Source organism: Lithobates pipiens, unplaced genomic scaffold (assembly GCF_037356315.1).
Source record: "Lithobates pipiens isolate NorthernLeopardFrog02 unplaced genomic scaffold, aLitPip1_a1.2 Scaffold_13, whole genome shotgun sequence".
Classification (NCBI taxonomy): Eukaryota; Metazoa; Chordata; class Amphibia; order Anura; family Ranidae; genus Lithobates; species Lithobates pipiens.
In genome coordinates, this window is record NW_027507718.1 from 387,098,745 (window position 1) to 387,125,596 (window position 26,852).

The 26,852-nt window shown below is 43.4% G+C and overlaps 1 protein-coding gene across 1 annotated transcript in view; it reads right to left on the reverse strand.

The window, feature by feature from the left end:
* ACSL1 (acyl-CoA synthetase long chain family member 1) overlaps window positions 1-26,852 on the reverse strand; it is a 108,118-nt gene that overhangs the window by 55,158 nt on the left and 26,108 nt on the right. Inside the window, 7 exon segments of the mRNA XM_077477306.1 lie at window positions 7,600-7,651; window positions 9,156-9,188; window positions 11,498-11,676; window positions 13,718-13,817; window positions 15,216-15,317; window positions 16,637-16,701; window positions 20,693-20,807. Coding sequence (XP_077333432.1) covers window positions 7,600-7,651; window positions 9,156-9,188; window positions 11,498-11,676; window positions 13,718-13,817; window positions 15,216-15,317; window positions 16,637-16,701; window positions 20,693-20,807 — 646 coding nt within the window.

Here is a 26,852-nt window from a genome sequence, read left to right on the forward strand (position 1 = left end):
CCATTGTAGATTTCTTACTCTGCAAATGCGGTCTGTAATCCAGACCCACTGGCTATAATACTTTGAGTCACTAGCCAAGAACACATGTGTAAATACCTGGTGATTGAGCATATTGGAACCAGAAGGTTGGCACAATAACCAGGCAACTAACATTTTCAGATGGAGGTCAGCAATAACAGCCTTAACGGTTCTCTCAGGCGCAAATTAAAATACACACGTGGCTTCAACACAGCTATAAAAATCAGACAGGTACTTCACAAACCTGGTTAAAAGTACTGCAGAGCTCACCAAGAGCCGGGAATCCACAATATACAACTGGCGTCTAATCACCAACTCTGCCAACCACCTCCTGAGGCTTGCTATTGGTGGATAAAGTCACCCATCATATGGAAGGTATGGTGGGTGAAGCCAGCAACCACTGAAAGTGATCACCGTTTACATATCAGATTGCCAGGGTACCGGGGGCTCATGGGATTCGGATTTATTTTAACCCACCCAGACAAACTTTATAACAATTATCCCCATGAAGTCTTTCAGCTACTCAGAACACATTCAAGCCAAAAAGAAGAAAAGCCCTACTGTAGATTTCAGGGTAATACATGCAGTGAAATGAGGTGGTGTTAACAGAACCAATTTCAACTTCTATGAGAAACCTCTCCAGCTATACAAAGCTTTTTCTTTTCTATTCTCACAATGTGGACATTATGCTGTAGATGATATCCAATACCTTGGCACACTTCTGTAATGCTTTGTAAAGGAATTAGTGTCATTAATATGGCATTCACCTAATAAATTTCAGAAACTGTATGAGGGTGGAGAAAGAATTAGCAATATATACCTCTGGTTCCACATAGAAGAGATTTTTTGGCAGGTCTATAATAGATCGAAAATAGGATTTTTGTACTCACTGTAAAATCCTTTTCTCTGAAGTTCATTGACAGACACAGCACCTTTAATCTTCACCTCAGGGTTATATCGCCATCTTAAGAAGAGGACTAGGCAGAACATGTAAAAAAAAACAAAAAAAACAGCAAAACTGCACAGTACCGCCTATGGGCCGGTCCTACTGGCTATAACCACGCACTCTGCTTCCAGCAGCTCAGTTTGTCAAAAAGCAGTACAAACATAGATAGGAGTGGTGGGTTCTGTGTCCGTCAATGAACTTCAGAGTAAAGGATTTTACGGTGAGTACAAAAATCCTATTCTCTTTCATTCATTGACGGACACAGCATCTTTAATCTTGGCCTTAGGGACATCCCCAAGCAGTGTAAAAAAAAAATATATGAGGGGTGGGAACAGCAAAAAAAAAAAAAAAAAAATAAAAAAAAATAAACTCCATCCATAAAAAAAAAAAAAAAAAAAAAAAAAAAACTCAACGGAGGAGTTGCAACCTTAAACAGCCACCTGCAAAACCTTGCGGCTGAAGCAAGCATCCGAAGATGTGCTCACATCAACTTTGCAAAATTTTGTGAAAGTGTGAATGGACGACCAAGTCGCCACCTTACACACCTGGGAAAGCCCAGGAGGCACAGATTGCCCTGGTCGATTGTGCCGTGACAGGAAAGGGGGGCGCTTGGCCTAAGGCATAAGCCTGAACCAGGATCTGTCTGATCCACCAAGAAATGATGGCCGGCAAGACCGCCAGGCCCTTCTTCGGACCAGCCACCTATACAAACAGCAAGTCCGACCTCCGGAAAGGAACCATAGCAGACAAATACACCCGCATAGCCCGGACCACGTCCAAGGAATGCAAAGCAACCTCTTTGGGATGTGACAGCCGAGGACATTGTGCTTTCGCCCCATGTCCTCATTTAGATGAAAGGCCGAAACAACCTTTGGAAGAAATGAAGGCTGCGGATGCAGCACCACCTTATCCTTGTGGAGGATCAAGTAGGGAGACTTGCATGACAAAGCCGCCAACTCAGAAACCCTCCTGGCAGATGTAATAGCCACTAGAAAGACTACTTTCTGAGAGTGTGTCAATAAGGGGATCGCTCCCCAATGTTTTCAAATGGTGGTTTCTGAAGCACCAAATTCAAGTCCCATGGAGGCAGCTGTGGTCGAACCGGAGGGGCCATGTCAAACCCCATGAACAAACACACTCACCCAGGAATGAGTTTCCAAAGTCGCTGGGAAAAAATAAAAATAAAAAAAAAATAAAAAAAGACAGCCAAAGCTGATACCTGCCCCTTAAATGGTGTTTAATGCAAGTTTCTGATCCACTCCTCGCTGCAAAAAACAGCAGGATCCTGGAAACTGAGTATGTGCGTGGACACCACTCCATCTTCTCACACATGGAGATGTAGGCCTTCCACGTACAATGAAATCTTCAGAGAAGAGGACTTCCATGCCCTCAGCATAGTGGAGATTACCGAATGCGACAGACTTCGGTCCGTTAGCAACTGGATTTCAACAGCCATGCCGTTAAAACCAGCGACGGTAAAGCAGGATGAAGTATTGGACCTTGCGACAGCAGGTCCTCTGGCATCAGCAGCCGCCAAGGAACATCCACCACCATTCGTACTATGTCGGCATACCAAGGATGTCGAGGCCAATCTGAGGCAATCAAAATCACCGGAATACCCTCTGCGTAGCAAACATGGTAGAAGTTTGAGTCGATCAGCCGATAATGCCCCCATGGAGCCAACGCGTCTGCCGCATCCGCCCAGGGATATTTTGACCTGGCCACAAACCTCTGTACCTTCCGATTGAGTCAAGAAGCCAAGAGATCCACATCTGGTGTGCCCCACCCTAGGCAAAGGAGCTGAAATACATCCGGATGCAGCAACCATTCCTCCTGGTCCAGCAGCTGACAACTTAGGTAGTCCGCCTGCCAGTTTTCTACACCCCGAATGTATACAGCCGGCACGCACCGCTCTGCTCACTGTAGGATGTGAGCGACCACTAGTGCTGCAGGCAAGCTCCGTGTCCCTCCTTGATGGTTGACATACGCCACCGTGGTGGCGTTGTCCAACTGGATCCTGACCAGATGCCTCTGTGACCATGTGGAGAGGCAGTGCCTGATGACCTGAAGCTCCGGCACATTGATCGGCAGGCGGGATCCTTCTTGTGTCCAGCGACCCTGGGCCAACTGTATGCCCCAAACTCCCCCCCGCCAGCCAGTCAGGCTGGCGTCCATTGCGATCACCGTCCAATGAAGAGGAAGGAACGACTTACCGGACCGAATCGGCCAGAGAAGAGGCTCCCTGACTAGCTAGCTCACCCGAATTTGACAATCCAGGATTGACTGAGATTTGTCCCATTTGGACAGGATTTCTTTTTGCAAGACTCGAGTGTGGAATTGAGCATACGGTACCGCCTTGAAAGTGGCTACCATGAGACCCAGGACTCGCATGCAAAAAACGCAGCGGAGACCACCTGCGGGATACCAACAACTTCACCACAGCTTGAAGAGTCTGCAGCTTGTTTGTTGTACTTTCACAATGCCATTGAGGGCCTTGAGATGCAGGAGCGGACTGACCCCTTCTTTCTTTGGGACTACAAAAAGATAGAGATACAAGAGTAGAATTCCTGAAACTTTTCCGGCGTCGGCCCCGAACAGTCGTGTTCGGGCCCGACAAGTTGTAGGATGAAGGTTGGAGGGGAAAAAAAAAATCAGTTTGGTGGACAAGAAAAAAAAAAAAAAAAACCCCACACATCTTGAATCCTGATGAAACCAGTTTGCAGATCTGCTGGTCGGAAAACAGGGAGGTCCACTGGGCTGCAAACTCCCGAAGGCGACCCCCCCATCCGAGAGTCGGGCAGGGGCAAACCTGCATGCGGCAACAGATTTGCTCACAGGTTTGTTTGGCTTGCGAAACCAGGGATGCTTTTGTCCCTCCGCGGGCATCTTGTCGAACTGGGAATGCTTACCTGCCGATCCCGGCGGACAAAAAAAATCAGCTTCTTACCCTTTCTGGACTGTGGGAGCAACGTACTCTTTCCTCCAGTAACATTCTTAATAATGTCATCCAGTGAGGCTCCAAATAGCCTCTCCCCCTGGAAGGGCAAATCCACCAGTGCTTTCTTAGATGCCTGGTCCGCAGACCAGCATTTCAGCCAAATCAGGCAACGTAGCATCACAACTGATACTGAGGCTCTAGAAAGCAAGGGGGCCATATCTTTTTTTTTTTTGCAAATATACATTTTTATTCAACTCCAAACAGGGGAAGACGGTCCCCGTAATACAACATACAATGACAAGTTAAGTGCAATCCAGTTAACCAAAACTCGATACAGATAAAAACTGCGACTTTAGGACTGTCATATAGCAATCATATCATGGCGAGATATAGCGCGTATATCGTGCCAGGGTCTGGGATCATATAAACCCCAGATCCCCCTGGCATCATCTATCCCCATAAAGGGGTAGGGGTCCATCATTCCCATTTTCAAAAAAGAAAGGGTAACAGGGGGGGTGTCTGACCTCTCTCCAGAAAGCCATCAACCTTGGGCAGGACCAAAATATATGGATCAGCGTGCCTTCTTCCCCGCATCGCCAACATCGCGCCGAGGAAAATTAGCAATTAAGATCTCTTTCCCAACTGGACAGACATGGTAAATGGGGATGCTCGAGGTGTATTCAGAAGCGCATATGTCTGAGAGAGGATGTGGGCCAGAGGGCCGTCGCTGGTACATAGCGCCTCAAAGTCCGTCGGGCGGCGGTCGAAGTCTTGGGGATTGGGAATAGAATGGAGAAAGTGATGTAGTTGCACCGCTCTCTAGAAAGGCAGCTGAAACTTTCCCGCTGGATCGGTCAGAGTTGAGATAGATGGCCATTTTCCGTCACTAACGCATGGTCAAGGAGGCCATATCTAAGGCTGCATCACAGACGTACTTCGCCGGCCACCTCAGCACAAAACATCTGAGAGCACCGGGAAAATGGCCGCCGGACTTCCAGAAAATGGCCGATTAAGAAAAAACTGGCTGTGGTTACAGAAAAATGGCCACGGTGGCCAGCCCACATGGCCTACACACAGATACCCCACCATGGCCTAAAAACAGGGAAACAAATGAGCGGACCACCAACCGCCCAGCGCAGCCCCCTGCCAGGACTCAGAGCCCCCCCGGCCAGGTATGTGCACCGCACCCTCTATTCCCAGTCACACAGCGGCCCATAGCATGGGGAGGAGGGAAAGGGACAGGGAGAGAAGAAAGGAAGAGGGAGAGACCCCCTAGTCAACCTCCCAGGGAATGCCCAGCTGCTCCATCCTGCCGAGACAGGTGGAACCAGACTTGTCCCTCCTGCAGGGACTGTTGGACGCATTTCACGGACAGACCCATCACCCGCCGAGCAGTACGGGGTGGCTGTCGGCCATGGCACACTGACATGGACAGCAGTAGCCCAGTCATGTGTGCCCCGGAGCATATAGCTCACCGGCCGCCACTGGATCAGACTGGGTATGACGTGGTTGACCCAGCGCATAGCTAAGGTCTGCTCGCGCTCGACTACCAGGATCTAGATTATTCTGTCACCCAGCCCGGCTGTTGATTGTAGATCACAGGAATCAAGATGCAGAAAAAAGAAAAAAATTCCCAGGACCAATGGTCCCCATCGGGAGCCAGGTCTTTCTCCTACACTAGGCAGAAAAAAAAAACTGAGCTGCTGGAAGCAGAGTGAGGGTTTAAAGACAGTAGGCTCACCCCCTGGGCGGTACTGTGTAGTTTTAATGTATTCTGCCTAGTCCTCTCCTGAAGGTGGCGATATAACCCTAAGGTCAAGATTAAAAGGTGCTGTGTCCCTCAATGAATGAAAGAGAAATATTTATATGAGATATCCATCTTTCCCTCTGTATGTAAGTGCTTCAGTGAAGGAACCAGAGATCATGAAAATACCATATCCATTAAAGAGTGTCATTTAATTGTAGAATCTATTTTGAAGAACATGAGATGGAGAAAGAATATACAAAGAATTTATCAAGAAGATTACATGGAGCCCTTAAACCAACCAATAGCTTGAATATGAAAGTGTTGAATATAGACCCTAATAGGAAAGCTGGCTGTAGAAAGCTGGCTGGGATCTGAAGGTCTGGTGAGAAAACTGGGAGCCTGCAAAACGCCTACAAATAGCTTTTGGCAGGAGCACTTTGTGGGCGCATTTAACCCTTTATTTAGCCACTAGCGGGAGCTAAAAGCTCCCTGCTAGTGCTTGAAAAACGCTGGTAAAGTGCCGCTAGTTTAAGTGATGTTTTACCAGCGTTTTTCGGGCGCTGGCAGCGTGAAAGGGCTTTTATAGCACTTGGGCTTTCACATAGGGATTGCAGATGAGGCTTCTTTCAAGCGCTTTACAGACGCTTTTTTTTTTTTAAACTCTAAAGCGCCTGAAAAATGCCCGAGTGTGAAAGAGGTTTAAGTTTGAAACAGTAATAAACCCAAAGCAAACATTATATTGCAAACCACCCAACACTGGCAGAGGTGATTAAAATGATCAACTTGTATTCATGTAAAATCTTTATCCCAAAAGGGGAAAAAAAAACCCGGCTTGCTGTAACTGATTACAGTGTGATATGGAGTTTGGCTACAATTTGTAAGTGTATCTAAATCTGTTAGCAAGTCTAATGCCCTGTACACACGGTCGGACATTCCGACCACAAAATCCGTCAGATTTTTTTTGACGGATTTTGGCCGAAACTTATGTTGCATCCACACAGTCGCACAAAGTTGTCGGAAAATCGGATCGTTCTGAACGAGGCGACGTCAAACACGTACGTCAGGACTATCAGCGGACCAGTAGCCAATAGCTTTCGTCTTAGTTTATTCTGAGCATGCATGGCACTTTGTCTGTAGGAATTGTCTACACACCATCGGTATTTATGCGATCGAATTTTGTTGTTGGAAAATTTTAGATCCAGCTCTCAAACTTTTACCGTCGGATTTTCCGACGCACAAAGTCAGATGGAGCCCACACAGTCAGATTTTCCAACAACATGATCCAATTTCACATTTTCCGTCGGAAAATCCGACCGTGTGTATGAGGCATAACAGTTTTGTCTCACTAATACAGGAGATGCGTTAGGGCCGGTTCACTCAGGGGGCGACACGACTTGCCGTGCCGCGACCTGACAAGTCGCCCCCGTTCTGTACAATGGAACCGTTCTAAGAGGAGCGACTCGAGTCGCTCCGACTCAGAAAAAAGGTTCCTGTACTACTTTTGGGCGACCTCGGGGCGACTTGCATTGACTTCTATACAGAAATCATTTGCAAGTCGCCGCGGCAGGTCGCAGCGAGGCAAGTCGTGTCGCCTCGCATCGCCCCGTGTGAACCTTACTGGCCAGGTCACCAGATGAAAAACACAGCGGGGAAAAAAAGCTAACACCAAAAAGGAAAACTTAAGCAGCCATCGCGTCCAATAATTGGTAAGCTGCAATAGATTAAATTTTTGGTTTTAGATAGAATAACGCTTTAACTCCCCAGCCCCCTTAACATTACATACCAGGTGAAAATGAAAAAAAAAAAAAGGCGTGTAAAACTTAAGCAGCATTTAATTTTGTTTTAATAGTATATGAATAGTAACATGTATCAAGTATAAAAAGGTGTTATCCCCAATTTGGCTGCAAAAATTTAAATACATTATGACCAATATGGAATTACAATTATTACCAGTTGTCCCGCTTGTAAAGCAAACCACTGCCAAGTCTTCTGGTGTTGGGGGCTGGGAAAAAAATAAATAAATAAAATGAAATGTGTTTACATTCTACAGGACCACTCTGGAAATAAAAATCCAGAAATAATCACCAGTTAACTTGGCAAATGCCAGTCTAGGTCAGCCTGTGAGATAAAATCTTCTCCTCATGCATTCTATATGGCAGTGATTCCCATCCAGGGGCATTTGAATACCTGGGGAACCTCCATGCATATAAAGGGGTAAACTCAAGGCTGTATCCATTACGGCAATAGTAAAAGGGTATTTTTGACCCCTTTATAAAACCATTACCAGATAAATCTATTTGTAAAAACTTGATGAATAAAGCTGGCCATACATTATACATTTTTTTTAATTCAATTTCCTTTAGATGTGCCTTCAACTATGTAGTGCCAGGGCCTACCTGATTGCATGCAAATTGAAAGTGTTTAGGTTTGAGCTCACATTACATGGTTTAGGTAAAGCTAAAGGAAAATTGTACAAAATGATTGTATAATGTATGGCCAGCCTAAAGTCTCATACACACGATTGGATTGTTGGCAGGCAAAGCGTCAGACTTTAGCCCGAAGGGCGCGTGCCGTGTCTTGCATACAAACGGTATACAATTGTCGGCCAACAAACATGAGCGTAGTGATGTACTAGACATACTACGTGGAATGTTAGCTCTTGAGCGCCACCCTTTGGGCACCTTCTGCTAATGTCGCGTTTGTACTTTGGATGTGTGTGACGCACTTGTGTACACACGATACGAAAATCTGACAACAGACCGTTGTCCGCCGAAAATTTACTAGCCTTTACTATGCCGAAAGTTGGACAACAATTGCCTGATGGAGCGAACAGTCGGATTTTAGGCAAATAGTCTGTCATCACACACTTCCCTGCCAAAAATCCAATCGTGTGTACGAGCCTCAAACAGTGACCATACATGGTACAAAATCGCCTTTAAAGTGGTTGTAAACCCTTAGAATACACTTTTTACTACAGGTAAGCCTATAATAAGGCTTACCTGTAACTACCCCAGATATCCCCTAAACCTACACAGTTCAGGAGATATCCCCTGTATCAGCATGTGCCGTCATCATTGGCACACGCACACTGAAGCAATGGCACGTTCGCGCCATTGCTTCCGCTAGTGTGCTGTTACCAGCGGCTCTTGCATGCATGGCAATCACAGCACCGGAACAGTGTACGAGGAGGGCCTTTTTTTCTTTTTTTTTTGTGGGTTTACAACCACTCTTTAAACTTACCAAAACTGCACAATAGGAGGACAACCCAAAAATCCATACCATGTATAGACCCTTACATTACATAAGTGGCAGATCAAAAAGGAGATTGTTTAATCAGAATTTATAGTGTATGGTCAGCGCAGGTCAATTTACAATGAAACCGGGTTTAAACTTTGTGCCCACTTGTGTTTTATTGCATTTCAAATAGAATTCTGAATGATCCTTTTCAGAAAGAATTTTCAGCGTACCTTAAATCTTCTGTATGAAATAATGCTGACAGTGCTCACCTTTGGTTTCTCATGATGATCCCTCCCCTCCTCCTGAATTGGGAAACAGAACAATGAAAGGTTATTAATACAGACCATACTATACAATATAAAACAGAGCTTATGGAATGATCGCATTATGCAGACATCACAATAGAGACAGCAGGTAAAATGTGAGAGACTCATCCATCATGTCAATTTTATTGAATTATTATTAACAGTCCATGCAGAATCATACATGCCAACTGTGCATCTATTTGTTTACTGCACATTCTCCAATGTCATTTGTGGGTCAAGCCTTAAAGTGTTACTAAACTCACATTAAAAAGTAAAATAAATAATATAAAAAAAAAATTAAAAAAAAAAAAAAACACAGACCTGGTTGATCCTGCTGCTCTTTATCTCCCCTTTCTGTTAATTTTTGCAGCTGTGGTGGCAACTCTGCACATGCTCAGTTTTCTGTGATTTTCTATGCTGCGGATTTCCTCCTTATGATATCCGAGCAACCTATGTGGCTATAGTCACAAATGCGGGGCATATATACAGTGGTAGTTTACAGCCCACTAACCTGCCAAACACAATGGGGTGGGATTTTACAGGATTCTAAGACACAGACTGGAGGGGCTTGACACAGCCTGTGACAGGCAGAAAGTCACCAACACCATGTTATTTACACAAAATAAAGATTTGATGTCAAATATATATATTTATGTGCCAATTTAAAACAGTTTACTGATATTATTTATTCATTTTTACCCTGTATTGCAAAAGGTTTTTTTTTTCTGTTTTTTTTTTCTACATATATGACCAGAAGCAGAGGACTAGAAGCTCTTCCTGCTTAGGTTTCACTGCAGACAGGCTGGGAAAGAGCTGGGCCATGTGACAGCTGTATATCAATTAGGAAAAAGGTACTTATTAAAATTAGTGTCATCATCCATACACAGAAATAGAAAGGATAATGTAAATTAAAGAGTGTGTTTAGTATCACTTTAAGCTCACAAATCCCTGTCCTGTCAGAGATGAGACAGATTGTGTGTTCCTACTAAGTAGGAACAACAATCTGTTTCCTCTCCTAGTCAGTCCTATCCCCATTCAGTTAGAACAAACCCAGGGAAAACACAGTGAATCCCTTGATTGCCCCCTAGTGTTAACCCCTTCCCTACCAGTGACATTTACACAGTAATCAGTGCTAATTTTATAGCTCTGATCGCTGTATACATGTCAATGATCCTAAAAATGTGTCAAGTGTCCCATCTGTCTGTTGCAATACTGCTAAAAAACGCAGATTACTGCCATTACTAGTAAAATAAAAATGCCATAAAGCTTTCTCATAGTTTGTAGATGCTATAACTTTTGCGCAAACCAAGAAATTGGTTTAAAAACATTTTTTGGGGCTATTATAGCAAAAAGTAAAACATATTTTTGTTTATAGTGAAAAAAAAAAAAAAAAAAAAAAAAAAAACGCAGAGATAATTAAATCCCACCAAAAGAAAGCTCTAATTGGGGGGGGGAAAAAAAAACGCCAATTTTGTTTGGGTACAGTGCCACACGACCGCGCAATTGTCAGTTAAAGTAACGCAGTGCCAAATTGTAAAAAGCGTTCTGGTCTGGAAGGGGGTAAAATCTTCTGGGGCCGAAGTGGTTAAAAGAGAGATATTTGTGCACTTACAGTGACTGTCATTAAATATACCCCTTCAAAACAGCCATACTTGTAAAGAATACAGTCAATAGTTATTTCCTGCTGCCTGTGCTGCCCAGAAATCCACAGGGAACTGGACACTTCTAGGAGTGTCGATGTCCTGCGTCTCCTGCAGCTTCCACTGGTTCCTGCTGACCTTCATGCATTACTTTATGCAGTAGTGATGTGCAGGTGAGCACAGAACAGCGATAGCTGCTGGAGACACAGCATCTGAGGAGGGTTCTTACAGCGCAGGCAGCAGGAAATGTAAGTTTTGATGGGCTTTTTTGAAAGCTATGGCCATTTGTGAGGGTTTGATTTATTGATAAGAGCATTAGGCATGCAGACTACTTATATAGTGATGTAGGACGTAAAAAGGATGCAACTGTACTGAGAAAAATATACAGATTGCCACTGCTGACCTCCTTTATAAAAACAAAACAAACAAAAACACACACACACACACACACACACGCTTCAACATTTTCAAAGCCACGGACCCAGAGGAAATTTGCAGATCAAAAAAAATAAAATGATCAGAATTCAGAAAACCTCATCAGCACAGCCATGCCATTTCCTTAGCTGAAGCTATGGGATTAGCATGACGGCCAGAGAAGTAGCATTGTCAAAAAGGTGGAGGATATAAGCAATTGCAACTTTTTTTTTTTTTTTTAATGCTACTAACCTCTATTTCCTTCAGACTGATGATCTCCACTCCACATTTCTTGCCACGTTCCACAAGATCCTCATCAAAAGGATCCATGAGCACAACGGTGCGAAGGACAGGCGTGTCTCCATTTTCAACATTGGATAGGAGTATCTTAGCCTTGTCAGTGTTGTCACAGAATACCAATGAAATTTGCGCTAGAAAAAATAAAAAAAAATTAAAATCATCTTTCAACTACTTTCCAAAGAAACCTACACTGATATTGTAGAATAGCATACTATATGATCAATTGCCCTTTACACCATTAGTTTTTTTTTTCAACTGAGACAGAGTTAAAACTCATCAGGTACTTTTTAGCATACTGTTGGAGATTCCCCTCATTTCCTGTCCCGGAAACGCGACAATACAAACAGAGGAGTAAATCTCCCGAACTGGGACATAAACAGCAACATAAACTTTAGCACCAAAGCACAGATTGCTGCATCTTTCATGTTTATGATTAAATGAAACCTGTCACTTAAGTAATTTTAAACTGTGGAGTATGAATTGCAGGAGCCTATTGCCTTGACTTCCTTTGACCAGCTGGTGGACAGTGACATTTCAACTGAATAAACCCTTTAACTCCTTGATAACCTGCATAGTGGTTCTAAATTGGCGATATTGTGGAGTGCATACTGGTCCTCATTGCTTATTGAACCGTCATGCTACATACTCTTGGTCACATTTTAAAATTTGGACAAGGCTTGGGAGCACAGAGGGGTAGCAATCTGCACTCAAGAACACAGTACACCAAGATAACTGTGTACACCTCCAGTTAGTTTCCGAAGTGAAAAGATGCCTTCTATTGTCAAAAACAGAATTACTTCATAAGGTGGTAAGAAGCATGCAGTTAAAGCGGAGTTCCACCCAAAAGTGATGTGAAGAGACAGGGCAACCCCTATAGCAGTGTCCTCCACCACCCTTCACATCCCCTCAAATCCCTGCATTCTGAGCCCAATGCACGTATGACCACTGCACTCTTGTAATACTTTATGTCCACTGCTTTTGCGATCCACATTTGTGGTCAACAATGTATCAACACCCGCAATGGATCACAAAGTTAGTGTGTTTTGAACACAGCGTAGGAAACACATGGAACATGCCTTTCTGGCATCGCATTTTAGTGTGAACTGGCCCTAACCGGACACTGTGCCCAATGAGCGTTGGCTTCATCAGTGCTGTTCAAGTAGATCTCCATCTCTCCAAGGTTGCCTACACCTGATGTAGAGGATAGTGGAAATCTCCACAATGGATATCCGTGTGTTTTTGAATAATTTCACAATATACAACTCCTCCACTCTTGTTAAATTGCTTGTGCGTCATTGAGTGATCTGGAACCTGCCATTCCCTTTAGTAACCAGTGATGGAGCAGAGATGGCAGCAAGAAGCTGTGATGGTGTGATTACATCAGAGCACCAACTCTTCTTGTCACTTATCACTATGCTTAGCTGTTGTATCTAGGGGGCCTGCCACTGTGCGTTGTCTCAGGAGATAGCGCAAGTATGTTCCTCCTATCAAGGTGTTTGCCCAAGCACCCTTGCAGTCATGGTTAGTGCGTCATCCCCAGCATGAGATTGGCTTACAATATGTAGGAGGAAGGGTCAGTAGGATGATCGTAGAGGTGCCAAGCAGGCTTACATCAAAAGTGTTCACCTGCCTATCAGTGCGTGGTTTGTCAAGACCTCACGTTGTATTCAAAGACAAAAAATTAAAAAAAAAAAAAAAAAAGAAAAATTTTTTTTTTTTAAATATAGTGCAAAAGAATTGCGTTTATGGGCTTGGTAACCAAATATCTCATGGTTGTTGTGTATTGTGTGCTTTTCCCTCTCCTCTTAGGCCTGGTTCACACTTAGGCAGGTTAAAGGTAGCATATTCCAGGTGCATTTTGTGTTTTTCAATACACTTTTTGATCCATTAAAGTCTATGGAACCAAAAACCAGAAAAGTCCCTGGCCCTTTCCATAAAATGCACAGATGTGAACTACATCCATAGGAAACCATGTTAAATGGACTAATGTTTTTTTGCAAAACTGAAAAATGCACTTAAAAAATGCATAAGTGTGAACCAGTCCTTAGCCAATACTCAGCCTTTTAAATACTAGCTGTCTCGCTTACAAAAGAGGACAGAGGTAGGAGCGCCCGATGGAGACGTCATCACTTTAAAAAAACCTAGTAAAAACAACTAAAAGCAAAAAATTACCTTTGTTTAGGATGTATGTAATAGCTTCAGCTCCTAGTGTATCATACAGAGGAACAGCCACCATAGAGTAGGTATAACAGCTCAGTTCTGTGATTATCCACTGTAAACAGACGAAAATTAATTTAAATATGTATTCAATTTAGCACATCCAACCTTGTTTTTCACATATACAGACCCTGTAGCCATGCATCTTTATATGGAACTGCAAGTTTAGGCGGCCTGGTTTAGACTCCATGCTACTATTGGTGCAGTAAACATTGACTTTGCACAAATATCAGAACAAGAAAATGGACATACATACTAGAATTTATAGGCACACAACCTTTAATGCCGCATACACACAACCGGACTTTCTGGCAGACTAGGACCGAAGGGATTGGCCCATCTGACAATCCGATCGTGTGTGGGCTAGTCCGATCCTTGATTTTTATTTTTTGAAAAATCAGACGGACCTAGAAATAGAACCTATTTCAAATCTATACTGATGGATTAAAATCTGGAAAACCGTTAGTCTGGACCAAATATGACGCAAGGAAAGCTATTGGCTACGGCTATTGAACTTCCTTGTTTAGTCCCGTTTAAGTCATCACGTTCAAAACAAAACGGACTTAGTTAGTGTGTGGCCAAGTCCGTTCGGAAAGTCCGTTCGGAAAGTCCGTCGGGAAGACCGTCAGACCTCGTCTGCCAGAAAGTCCGGTCGTGTGTACGCGGCATCAGGCTCATTCATACAGGTATATAAAATTTGCCACATGCAGATCAGTAACTTATATGGATCTGAATGCAGCAATACTGCACACACTGCTACACTTTCATCCACAGCATTTAGTTGCATAACTAGCAAATGTGTATTCACGATTTTAAGTTTGGGCAGTATTTTACACTGTGCCCATGTAAACAATTGCACAGCGCAACGGCTGCTTCCACTGCTCAAGGCCAACATGAAAACTGTAATCAGTGTGCGCAGCTGTCACTGATTACATGCTGTTTAATTGCCAGTCCTGAATGACTCTTTCATGCGACAGTGGCTCATGCGCAGAATGACCTCTGGCAGTCATTCAGTCCCTCAACATCCATAATGTTTTTATGCATCAACATCCAGTGTAAAATGGTGAGTAACCCTTAAGGCCTGGCTAGTAGCTTGGGACTATCCTTCTGGTGACACTTATAGGTCAGATAGTGCAATCAGCATTTTTCAATAGCTTTTTAAATCTTTTTTTTTTAAAAAGAGGCCACCAAAGTGGAGCTTCATTGGCATATCTGGACAAAACCAATACAAATGAGTACATAAACTTGTATAAAAGTGCTCTTTTAGCAGATCCCACATGGCATATCAGAGCTTCATCTTTGATTAACCCAACGATAAATTCATGGGCCTCAAATCTAGAATACATGCCATTTACGTAGAGGTTTATTCTACACAGATGAATACAGCAGAAGGATGGGTTTCTAATCTTCAACTTTACTTAAATAAAACACATCAAACTAATAAAATTCTTACCTCAGGCCTGTTCTGAGCAAAAATGCCAATAAACTGTTCGGAATTAGGTTTACAGCCCCTGTGCAGCAAGGCAGACCCCACATACTCTGCTCTGTCTGATACCTGGGGGTAAAAAAAAAAAAAAAAAAAGAGAAGGGGTTTACAAGCCAATATCTACAAAAAGCAAAATACGCAAAGTAAATAAGAGAAAAGCAAGACTTCCTAGGTTTCAGCAACCCAAGTCTAAGCATGCATAACATCTAGCACATGCTCTTTTTTTACATGTAGTAAAATCTCTAAATCTACAGGCATGCACAAAGACTAACCGATCTATCCCTGTAAAGAAACATACATACATACATACATACACACACACACACACACACACACACACACACACACACACACCTTTTTTTGAAGCTGCTCCATTCCGGTCTCCAGCGGCGGAAGCTCTGCAGAGGAGACAGCCGACAGCAGCTGGGAAATTACGTCACCCATAGAGTTACTATGGGGCTTTCGTTGGCAACTGTCTCATCTGCACCCACCTCCACAGCAAATCTGCCACTGGCAGCTCAGCGTAGGACCAGAGCAGCTTCAAAAAAGGTAGGCATCGCAATGTCTTCTTCACAGGGCTAGATAGGTTAGTCTTAGATCACGGATGCTTGTAGATTTAGAGTTTATGGTTAGGGTGGACTTCTAATTTCAGGAAGTTTTTCCTATAACGCAGAGTGCAGAAGAGCGTGAAACACACCCACAAAAGCGAGGCTCAATCTGCCAAGTATGTTCCCACGCTGTTTGCATAGCATCAGCTAATGCCTCAGACAATCTGCGCATGCCCCATGTTGACGTCACACCAGCTGATCAACAGATCAGCTGGAGTGACATTTGTTACTGTGCATTTTTCAACAGGAGGCATTTCTCGATAGAACACTGGCACTATACAAGTACCTCAAATAAACAAATGTGAGCTGAAAGATATAGGAAGTGTGCTTATTCATCCATGTGTTCTTTATAGCAGATCCCATTACAGTGTAATGACTTTGCAAAGGTGCAGAAGTGAGTCCATTTTATTGCTGGCTGTAAGTGCCAATTGTTAGACAGTCAACTGCAATTTCATATTAACTTGACTAAAAAATAAATAAAAACAGAAAATACAAAAAACACTGTGCACTACCTTAGGTAAACATTCAGAACAAATATAATTCATCCGCTCATTAGTGTAGCCAAAATGGGGACAATGCCATGAGGGCAGCTCCAAATGGCTGCTAACAGACATTGGTTTGATTGGTTGTCCCCCAATGACTTCCCTTAGCAAGCAATGCATTATACTCTGGTAAAAAAAAATATATGAGCATATCACACTTGTTTGCTTTCCACGCACTCAGGCTAACAGAATATTTACCTGAAAAACAAAACAAAAAAAAAAAACACAACAACATTACCTCTTGATAGGATATCCATTGATATGGCTGATTAGGCTTCCTATGTCCTAAACAAGGCCCATTATCTGTAAAGAAAAAAAAAAAAAAAAAAAAAGCTTAAAATCAATGCAGTGACGAACATTTTTCCTAAATGTATAGGAAGGCTTTCACATGTCCAGCCTAAATAAAAGATGACAGCCAACTATACTGTAGATAGTTCAACCAAATATGTGATTTGAAGAAACCTCAATATAATTGCATGTCAGCTTATTTTTCATCGTTAGGATATAGGCCAAGTTAGAGTTTCAATTTCCCACTGGTGGTCCTGACTCTTCTTGGTCTTGTCCCTGAGAGATCCCACCTCCAGCACACGTTTGTCTTGTTTCTGTGAGAACCAACCACCAGCTCACAGATTTGTCCTGCCCATTTTTTGTCTTGGTTCTGTGAGATCCCACCTCTAGTACACATTTTTCTCTAGCTCCGTGAGATTCCACCTCCAGCACACAGATTGGTCTTGCCCCAAGTGGATGTAAACCCTTACATATACCCAGTGAAGTGAACAGCCTCAGATGATGCACAGAGAATAAACAAAATCTACCTAAATAAGTTTTACATCTATAGCTGTTGTCTTCGCTTTCTAAAGAATATAGAAAGCCGCACACAGTGTTAGACGTTTTTCTTCCTGTTTCAGCAGTGGGTGGGGAGTCTTTGCATACACGGACAGCTGATTGGAGGAAAGCCACACACCCTCCTCAGCATAGGCAGAGGAATGAAGAAATTTGCAGAGCTGTGCAGTGAAAAGATAAGCTCTCTGCTAATTTATAGTACCCTCCCCACAAAAAAAAAAAAAAAAAAAAAAAAAAGGGGGGCTAGGACAGGGGTCAGGAACCTATGGCTCGCGAGCCAGATGTGGCTCTTGATGGCTACATCTGGCTCTCGCCTCTCAATCTGCGGATCTCGTGGTGTGCCGATCCGCAGATTTAGCCCATAGGAAAGGCCGCGGCTTAGGCCTAGCTCCAGATCCTACCATCTCGGTACACGCGGCGGCGGCCTAGGTGAGCGGCGCGCTGATATCATCATCGCCTGCCTCATCTGCTCCTGGATCTGCATATTACAGTGGGGGAGATGAAGTGGATATTACAGTTATAATTAAATCGAAATTAAGGAAGAACATTAAGACCAACCTACGATCACGCTTAATGGATGGAAGTCTCAACGCCTGCATGAAGCTTAACCACACCACGTATCAACCAGACTACAAAGCCATCAGCAAAACAATGCAGCACCAGAAGTCGCATTAACGGAAAGAAGTCTTTTTATCATCATTGGTTAGCAACAGCATAACATCGTTATTAAAAGAATTCAGAGGTCATGTCATGTTCGGCAACTTTGACGTATTTCTTTATTCTGCGATTTATCTCTTAATAAAGAACACCTGATTGTTTAATTCAGAAACTTATTGTACTTTAAAACTAAATAAAAGTAAATGTGTGCATTTTATGCAAGACCAACAATTTTAAACATTGTATGACTCTCACAAAATTACATTTTAAAATCTGTGGCGTTCATGGCTCTCAGCCAAAAAGGCTCCCTACCCCTGGGCTAGGAAATGTGAAACTTACCAGCGCCTGCCTTTTCTAAAATGAACACACTCGCTCCGTGTTCATAACAGTAGCATAGTAAACTGTTTACTATGCTTCAGGTTGTGAATCAACAGGAAGCCACTCGGCACAGAGCGCTTCCCATTCATTCACTGCCCTGTGCAGCTGAGGCTGCAGTGAAAGTCATGTGTGTTTGAACTTTTGGGTGCACACCCTAATGTAATAGGCTGCGCAAACCTATGCCTTTTACCAAGTATTGGATGCCATAGATCAAACGAATGGTAGGTGGTATGCATAGACACAAATCAAGCCTGGACAAAGATCTACTGAGGGTGTTGGCTGCACCACAGGTCTATCCACCCTACCTTCTCTATAAATTTCAGTAATGCCGTTCGACATCTACCAGGACCTGTTGTGGGCGGGGGGTGTTTGTCTAACTCAGGATTAAGATATCAGTTTAGGTCTCCTACTAAAAAGTAGGGCAATCTCAGGGCTGCCCAGCTGGTTTGTCAGAAGTACTCTCAAAAAAACAGAGTTAAAGGGTGGCAGAACATACATAAATGCATGTATACATTTCAGTTGGATGATGCGGTACAGTATAAGCACATATCGTCCCTCATTGGCACTCAGTTTGTCATACTCCTGAAAATCCAATGCACGGTGTACCAACACACTCACCCCTCTAGATTAGGAGGTGTGGGTAGAGTGGTACACCCATCCCACCCAAGAAAAGTTTAAGCAAGACAAAGTGTTGGGCACCAATCAAGTCTCCTGAAGTGCACAAATGGTAGGCAAGTGCTTTCGGATAGCTGTTGAGACCATTGTTCGCTTAAGAGGGCTTTGGACACCCCCAATGTACAAAGAAACAAAATTAGCACCGTGTTCATTGAGAAGCTGTTGAATGGGGATGGATGGTGCGATACAATCTGAACCATGCCTTGCAAGGGCACGGCAATTACCCAATCCTCAGGAGCAATGGATTGGAATAGCTCATATAGCAATGGTAACTGCTTTGAAAATGTGGCAAAGGGTATCGCATCAGGAACCCCTCAAAGACATGAAATGAAAAACAGCGTACTCTGGAACTGTAAGAACACAGAACGAAAATGGAAGCAGTAAAACAGGGCTCTATCTAACCAACGAGAGAGACTGGAGCATTTTCACTTCTTTGAACAAAACCCCTTTGGGCAAACAGTTAAGTAGTGAAAAAAAAAACTAAGAAAAACCTGTACTCCAGAAAAACAAAGTTAACAATTGTTCACGATGAAATGGTTGACCCCCATCTTATCCTCCACATAGGTAGCACCGCCTGCCCTCCGGTTATTAAGAGAAGTTAGGCCAGGAATAACATGGCTGTAATCGCTTTTTGACATCAACGAAATCGAGCTTCGTGGCATTGTACTTCCACCAAGATGTCAGGATGGACCAGCTATATTGGATATTACGGTTCTAAATGAAGGATAATTTCCTGGTCTTTAAAGTTAAAGCGGGAGTTTCGCAGTTTTTTTGTTTTTAAAAGTCAGCAGCTACAAATACTGCAGCTGCTGACTTTTAAAATAAGGACACTTACCCGCCCAGCGCGCCCGCGATGTCGGCACCCTTGCGGCTTCACTTCCCGGTTCCCTACTGCGCATGCGCGAGTCGCACAATAAGGATGGTCTGGGATCTGGGATCCGTGTGTTTCCCAGCAGACAGCGGGGGACCCGCAGGTAGTGGCGCAAATATCTGCAGATTCTGCGGATATCTATGCCGGAAGTGGGTGCAAATACCTGTACTATACAGGTATCTGCACCCCCCCCCCCCCCCCGAAAGGTGGCAATTGTGGCACCGGAAGGGGGGGAGGGGGGGGGGAGGGTTCCAATGAGCAGAAGTTCCACTTTAGGGTGGAGCTCCGCTTTAAGCAGTTTAGCCAGGAGTATGGTGGATACCCGTGCAGAAGGGGCCGAGGCGGTACTCTGTGTGCACATTCAACCGATTATAGGGGTGTAAACACCTTCCCAAAGATCTCCACCAGCTGGCGCTCCACAAAATCTGTGGGATCCCTTTCCTCTGCCTCTTCTGGGAGCCCCATAATTTGGACATTATTACGGCTGAGGTAGTTTACAATGTCTTCTGCTTTGGTGAGCCTCAATGTTAATCCCGCTTATAAAAGAGTCCCAGTTAACTTATCTTCCACCTCACTAATTGAAGCGTACCCCCCGTGTGACCAGCGATTATCGCTAGTGCCGCTTGCCATAAATCGCAAGAGAATACGGCAGGCTGGTTATACCCAAGTTGATTGATCAATCAACTTGGTACATTCAGCCCGCCCATTAACAGTTCGAATCTTGGCCGATTCCCGATTACAATATGACTTGTGTCATAATTGTATATTCCCTATTTTTTTTATTTGACTTTTTTTCCCACAAAAGCGGATTACCTTTTAAAAATAGGAATTATGTGTAAAAAATAAATAAAAAATGTAAGGTGAGCTTACCTGAAACTCTTCTTCCTCTTTGGAAAACTTCATAGATTGTTCTGACATCATCATAGTAGTAGGTCACAACTTCATCGCTATCCAGCAGTGCAGATCTGCGGGCGTTCTCATGTCCCTGTATAAACAACATCTGATTAACACGGATTACTGAGTCATTAATTAAATGCAAGATTTAATAGACCTGCAGAGACAAGCATGGAATGTAATTGGCAAAATGTATTAAGCTTGGTCAATGCATGCTTAATTTTTTTCATGATTTTTCCCATTTAAAGCTGAACTCTAGGCTCTGTAGTTGGGAATAGAGAGGAGAGAGCAGAACCCAACTGGATGATTGACTTTCCATCCACAGGGGAGGGGACTTTGAATGTGCCAAATCAATGGGAAAAATTTAAATAAAAAAAAAAAAAAACACACACATATAATATTATTATTAATAATCATAATAATAAAAATAATAGAGCTGTACAATTCTGGCCAAAATGAGAATCACTTTTTTTTGCTTAGATTAACCACTTGCTTACTGGGCACTTAAACCCCCCTCAGTCCCAGACCAATTTTCAGCTTTCAGCACTGATGCACTTTGAGTGACAATTACGCGGTCATACAACACTGTACCCAAATGAAATTTTTATAATTTTTTTCCCACAAATAGAGCTTTCTTTTGGTGGTATTTAGTTACAGCTCGGAGTTTTATTTTTTGCTAAACAAACAAAAAAAGATTAAAAAAAAAAAAAAAAAAAAAAAAATCATGTTTTAATAGTTTGTTATAAAATTTTGCAAACGGGTCATTTTTCTCCTTCATTGAAGTGCGCTGATTAGGCGGCACTGATAGGCTGCATTGGTGGGCACTGATGGGCTGCACTGGTGGGCACTGATGGGCTGCACTGGTGGGCACTGATGGGCTGCACTGGTGGGCACTGATAGGCATAGTTAAGGCGGCACTAATAGGCACAGATAAGGCGGCACCGATGGGCACAGATAAGGCGGCACTGATGGGCACAGATAAGATGGCACGGATAAGTGGCACGGATGGGCACTGATAGGTACCACAGATAGATGGGACTGATGGGCACTGATAGGTGGCACTGATAGGTGGCTCTGATAGGTGGCACTGCTGGGCACTGATGGGCGGCACTGGGGTGCAGCACCTTTGAGGCAGATTGGGTGGCACTGTGGGTGGCACTGTGGGCACTATGGGCACTGACGGGGGGCACTGACGGGGGGCACTTACTTTTGCTTTTATTTTACTTCAGGGTGGCACTGCGGGAGGCAGGTGGGCACAGGCAGGTGGCAGGTGGTCCCTTGTATTGATGGCCGTGATCGGGACTGATGTCCCGATCACGGCCGCCGGTGAGCGGCTTTTTTTTTCTCTCCTCGCGCTGTCAGCGCGAGGAGGAATAATAGCCGATTACCGGCTCCGTTCTATCACATGATCAGCTGTCATTGGCTGACAGCTGATCACGTGATAAGGGGTCGGGATCGACCCCTTACACGGATCGGTGATCAGGCAAGTCTCACGGACTCGCCGATCACAGAGCGCGCCGCGCGCACAGGCCGCTCGTAACCGGGACGACGTCAATAGACGTAGTCCCGGAAATCTAGGTCCGCGCTAATGCCGTCATTTGGCAATAGCGCGGATCTGAAGTGGTTAAAAAGATTCTCGCAACGTAAAATCTTTCACATTATAGAAAAAAAAAAAAATGGGTTAACTTTACTGGTTAGGGTTTTTTTTTTTTTCTTCGTTTTTTTATACATTAAAATTAATTTTGTCCAAAAAAAAAAATTGCATTTGAAAGACCACTACGCAAATACAGTGTGACATAAAATATTGCAACAACCACCATTTTATTCTCTAGGGTGTCTACTAAAAAAAATATATATTTTATCTTGAAACGAAGAAATCTCAGAAAAAGGGTTAGTGTTTAAGTGGTTAAACTTTTTTCACTTACACAGAAAGTACTCCATTGACAAATTTTTACAATGTTTATACTTCAGTTCAACTGATAAAGAATGTTTTGATTCTTGGCAGACTGCCCAGTTTTTCTCTTCCTTTCTTTTGATGGATGTGTGGCTTCAGAGGAGCAGAGAGAAGTCTTTACATAAAAGAATTGTGAAACACTTTAGTCAAGATTGCAATAACGATTCTTGACAATTGTGCAGCTCTAAATTAATTATTATTAAATATATATATATATATATATATAATCTTAAACAAAGCTGCCACCTGAGTTTAATATTAGCAATACAAAAAGGTCAGAGGCAGGCATATATGGGCACTACAAGTGTGTAATATTGACGCATTTGGCTACATTATCTTCAGGGTACATGGGGGGAGGGAGGATGAGGGAAAGTTGGCTGAAATACTTGAAAAATTATTTTGTAATGTTCCATATTTTCCCTCTCCCATGTTTATAAAACTTTGTATAAAAAAAAAAAAAAAAAGGAAAAACCCAACACAGAATTATATAAAGAAAAAAAAAAACTAAGAAAAAACACCTCAACAAGGCTCAAAGAATATAAGAAAAGGAATTAAATACAAAATTAAGTGTTCAATTACATTAATTATATTAGGCAGGCAGGACCCCCTCTCCTCTTCCCTCCCCCGCCCCTCTTTTTATTTTTAATGTGGTCCTCCCTGGCTAATATGCAATTGTACACCTTGAATTCCTTTTCTTTAGGCGACTCACCCCCCCATAGTCAGCCCCTCCCTCTTGACAATCTTCTGGAACAAGCCACAGGTCCCAGAAGATTGCCTGACCACTCAGAGCGCAGCACAGCACAACTCGGGCATGCACAGTATGTGCAAAGCTGTGAAAACGCAAGCTGTCACGGCCGGGTGCCCACAGTTTCTATGGTGGCGCCGCGGAGAGGAGGGAGAGAGGAGTGAGGCTTCGGGTGGCCACATCGCTGGACCGTGGAACAGGTGAGTTTATACTTTTTGTAGCTGCTGACTAAAACTGAAAAAAGCCTGTTTTTTTCAATTACTTTTTCAGTTGCCCTCTTCAAGCGTGTACCCTGAAGTATACACATACATGTTTCTATTGGCTGAGAATGTACTGGAGAGTTGGGGCAGCTATAATCTCAGGATTTTTAGACCAAAAGGATGTCGGTAAGGGACATTTCAGAGACAGATGTATAAAAAAAAAAAAAAAAACCACCACAGATTTTAACATACTGTCACTGGTTTTAATGAGGCTGGCAACCCTGATGGGGCCCCCGGGCAGTGCCTGGGTAGCCAAAATGGTCAGTCCGCCCCTGGTCCTCTTCCCTGTGGAGAGTCCCGCATCCAGTTGGGTTCTGGCCTCTTTTACAGGGGTATTAATACTGTAGGGGCTGGACTATGTAACGTATGGGATGGTGCCACAATGGGAATTTATTCTCGAGTGTGCCAGGTCTACTTTTTTCTTCTGCATTAATATATCATGTAACTTTCAAATGCCATCTGTTCAAGTAGTGGACTTTGACCTGGTATCCGCCTACTGTAGTCCCTACAGAGTGACAGACGAGTGCATCACTATGCCGCTTCTACTTTTATGCCCTGTACACGCGGTTGGAAATTCCGACAGTAAAGGTCCGAGCGGATTATATTGTCGGAAAATCTGATCGCGTGTGGGCTCTATTGGACTTTTTCCATTGGAATTTCCGACTAAAAGAAATTTGAGCAGGATCTCAAAAAAAAAAAAAAATCCGATCTGACTTTTTCCGATCGTTTGTAGAGAATTCCAATCTGACAAAGTGCCACGCATGCTCAGATCAAATTACGAGACCAAAGCTATTGGCTACTAGCCTCAATGTAGTCCTGTCATAACGAACGAATGTCATCACGTTCCGAACGATTGGATTTTCTGACAACTTTGTCCGACCGTGTATATGCCGTAACACCAGCTTAGGACAAAATCCGGTGGGGAAAAAACAAAACAAAACCTCAGACAGACAGATTTTGTGGTCGGAATGTCCGACCGTGTCTACAAGGCATTATTCCCCCCTGCACATGCCCCTCTCCATGACTTTTCCATCAAAATCATCAATGCAACCATCAGGCCCTCCCCTCGCGACAGGGTACTATGCGCAACCCTAGACTCTGACTTGTCATTTCAGCCCCAAGTCCAATCGTTGTCAAAAGTTTGTAGAATTCACCTCCGCAACATCTCTAAATTTCGCCCCTTTTTAACAAATGAAACCACCAAGCTCCTCATTCACTCCCTTGTTATCTCTCGCCTTGACTATTGCAACTCCCTTCTCATTGGCCTACCTCTCCATAGGCTATCCCCTCTTCAGTCTATAACGAATGCTGCCAGACTTATCCCCTTTGCCAACCACTCCGTGTCTGCCAACCCTCTCCTCCAATCCCTACACTGGCTCCCAATCACCCAGTGAATTAAATTTAAAATACTAACCACAACATACAAAGCCATTCACAACTCTGCCCCGAGCTACATCACCAATCTTGTCTCCAAATATTACCCAAATCGTCCCCTCCGTTCTTCTCAAGACTTCCTACTCTCAAGCGCTCTCATCTCCTCCTCCCATACTCGTCTCCAGGATTTCTCCAGAGCCTCTCCCATCCTCTGGAACTCGCTACCTCCACTGGTCCGGCTATCCCCTACTCTCGCTACCTTAAGGCGATCCCTGAAAACTCATCTCTTCAGGGAAGCCCATCACTTCTTCAACTAATCTCCTACCACTTCCATCAGCACATTCCCTACAGTTATATCCTTTTGTACTACCTGACCCACCCTATTAGATTGTAAGCTCTTCTGAGCAGGACCCTCTTAACCCTCTTGTATTTTATTGTATTGTAACTGTATTGTCTCCTTTTTATATTGTAAATTGCTGGTGCTATATAAATCCTGAAAAATAATAATAATAATAATAATAATAATAATAATAATAAGGACCTGGGCTTACAGGAAGTCAGTCGAACGATGCTGGCTACCAGACTAGGAACATCTAGTGGCAGAAAAAAAAAAGTGGAAATTTCTAAACTAAAAGTGAATAATGCAGAAAAAGTTGGTTTTGTTAAATTAAGTTTTTAATGTGTTTTATTATTGTTATTTTGAAGTTTTTTTTTCCAATTTAGTTTTACTTGAAAGGCAAATTCCAAGTTAACAAAACAGTGGTAAAGAGTTAGTGACACGACAGTATACAGAATACGACATCATGAAAACCGTATATGCATGATCAGCAACACCTCTCAGCCAATATAAAAACCAAACAAATCGCTCCTTTCCCTCATCAGAAGCTGGGATTAAAAGTAGAACTGGTCAAAATTAGGGAGTAGGAACTCCCCAATTTTTTTTTTTAGTTAAACAGTGAATCATAAAAGAAAAAGTAAAGAGAAATAAGGGATGGAGGGGAGAAGAGGGGGGGAGAGGGAAAGGGGCAAGAGAAAGGAGGAGAAGGGGTAATGAGGGGTGGAATTGGGGTATAGGAGGAGGAGTGAACCCTATCCGACAGTACACATCCATTTTCAGGGCGCCTCCAAGACACACTCAAGATTGATCCTCAGTCAGCTCTCGAGAAGAACCTTCCCCTCTTCAGAGACAAACATATTCCTGGAGTTCTGCTTTAAGGAAATAGAATGAAAGCAAAAATTGCATAGAGCAACTATTGTCATTTGTAGAACACCCTATAAAACTTCCAACTTCTAGGATGTGAGCAAGGGTTGTACAGAGCTCCATCCCTATATCCAAATCCTTAAACTCAAAAGAAGAACTTCCGCTTAATCATACATAAACCCTGCCCCCTCCCCTCCGGTGCAACATTTGGCACCCTTCAGTTTTTGACAGCTACTGTTCCCCACTTCTGGGAAACAGGGTCGCGGATCAATTAAAGTGCAGGACTCTGCGCATTAGGGCAGTAGGGAACCGGCTGTGAAGTCGAAAGGCTTCACTGCTGGGTTTCTTTATCAGGAATGGTGGCAGCTACACTCGATCCGAAGTTTGGCTGAGGTGCTGCAATTGCGGGCTTCCTGGACAAGTGTCCATATATTAAAAGTCAGCAGCTGCAGTATTTTTGGTGGGGGGAGCTGGACCTCCTCTTTAAATGGACCCTGCCGCTCAGAGATCCTCTTGCTCTGCTTACCTGGCCCGAGAGACACTAGAGGAGCAGTCTCCATGGTGAAAATCGGTCCCATCCGGCTTGCAGTTTCAGCCAGACA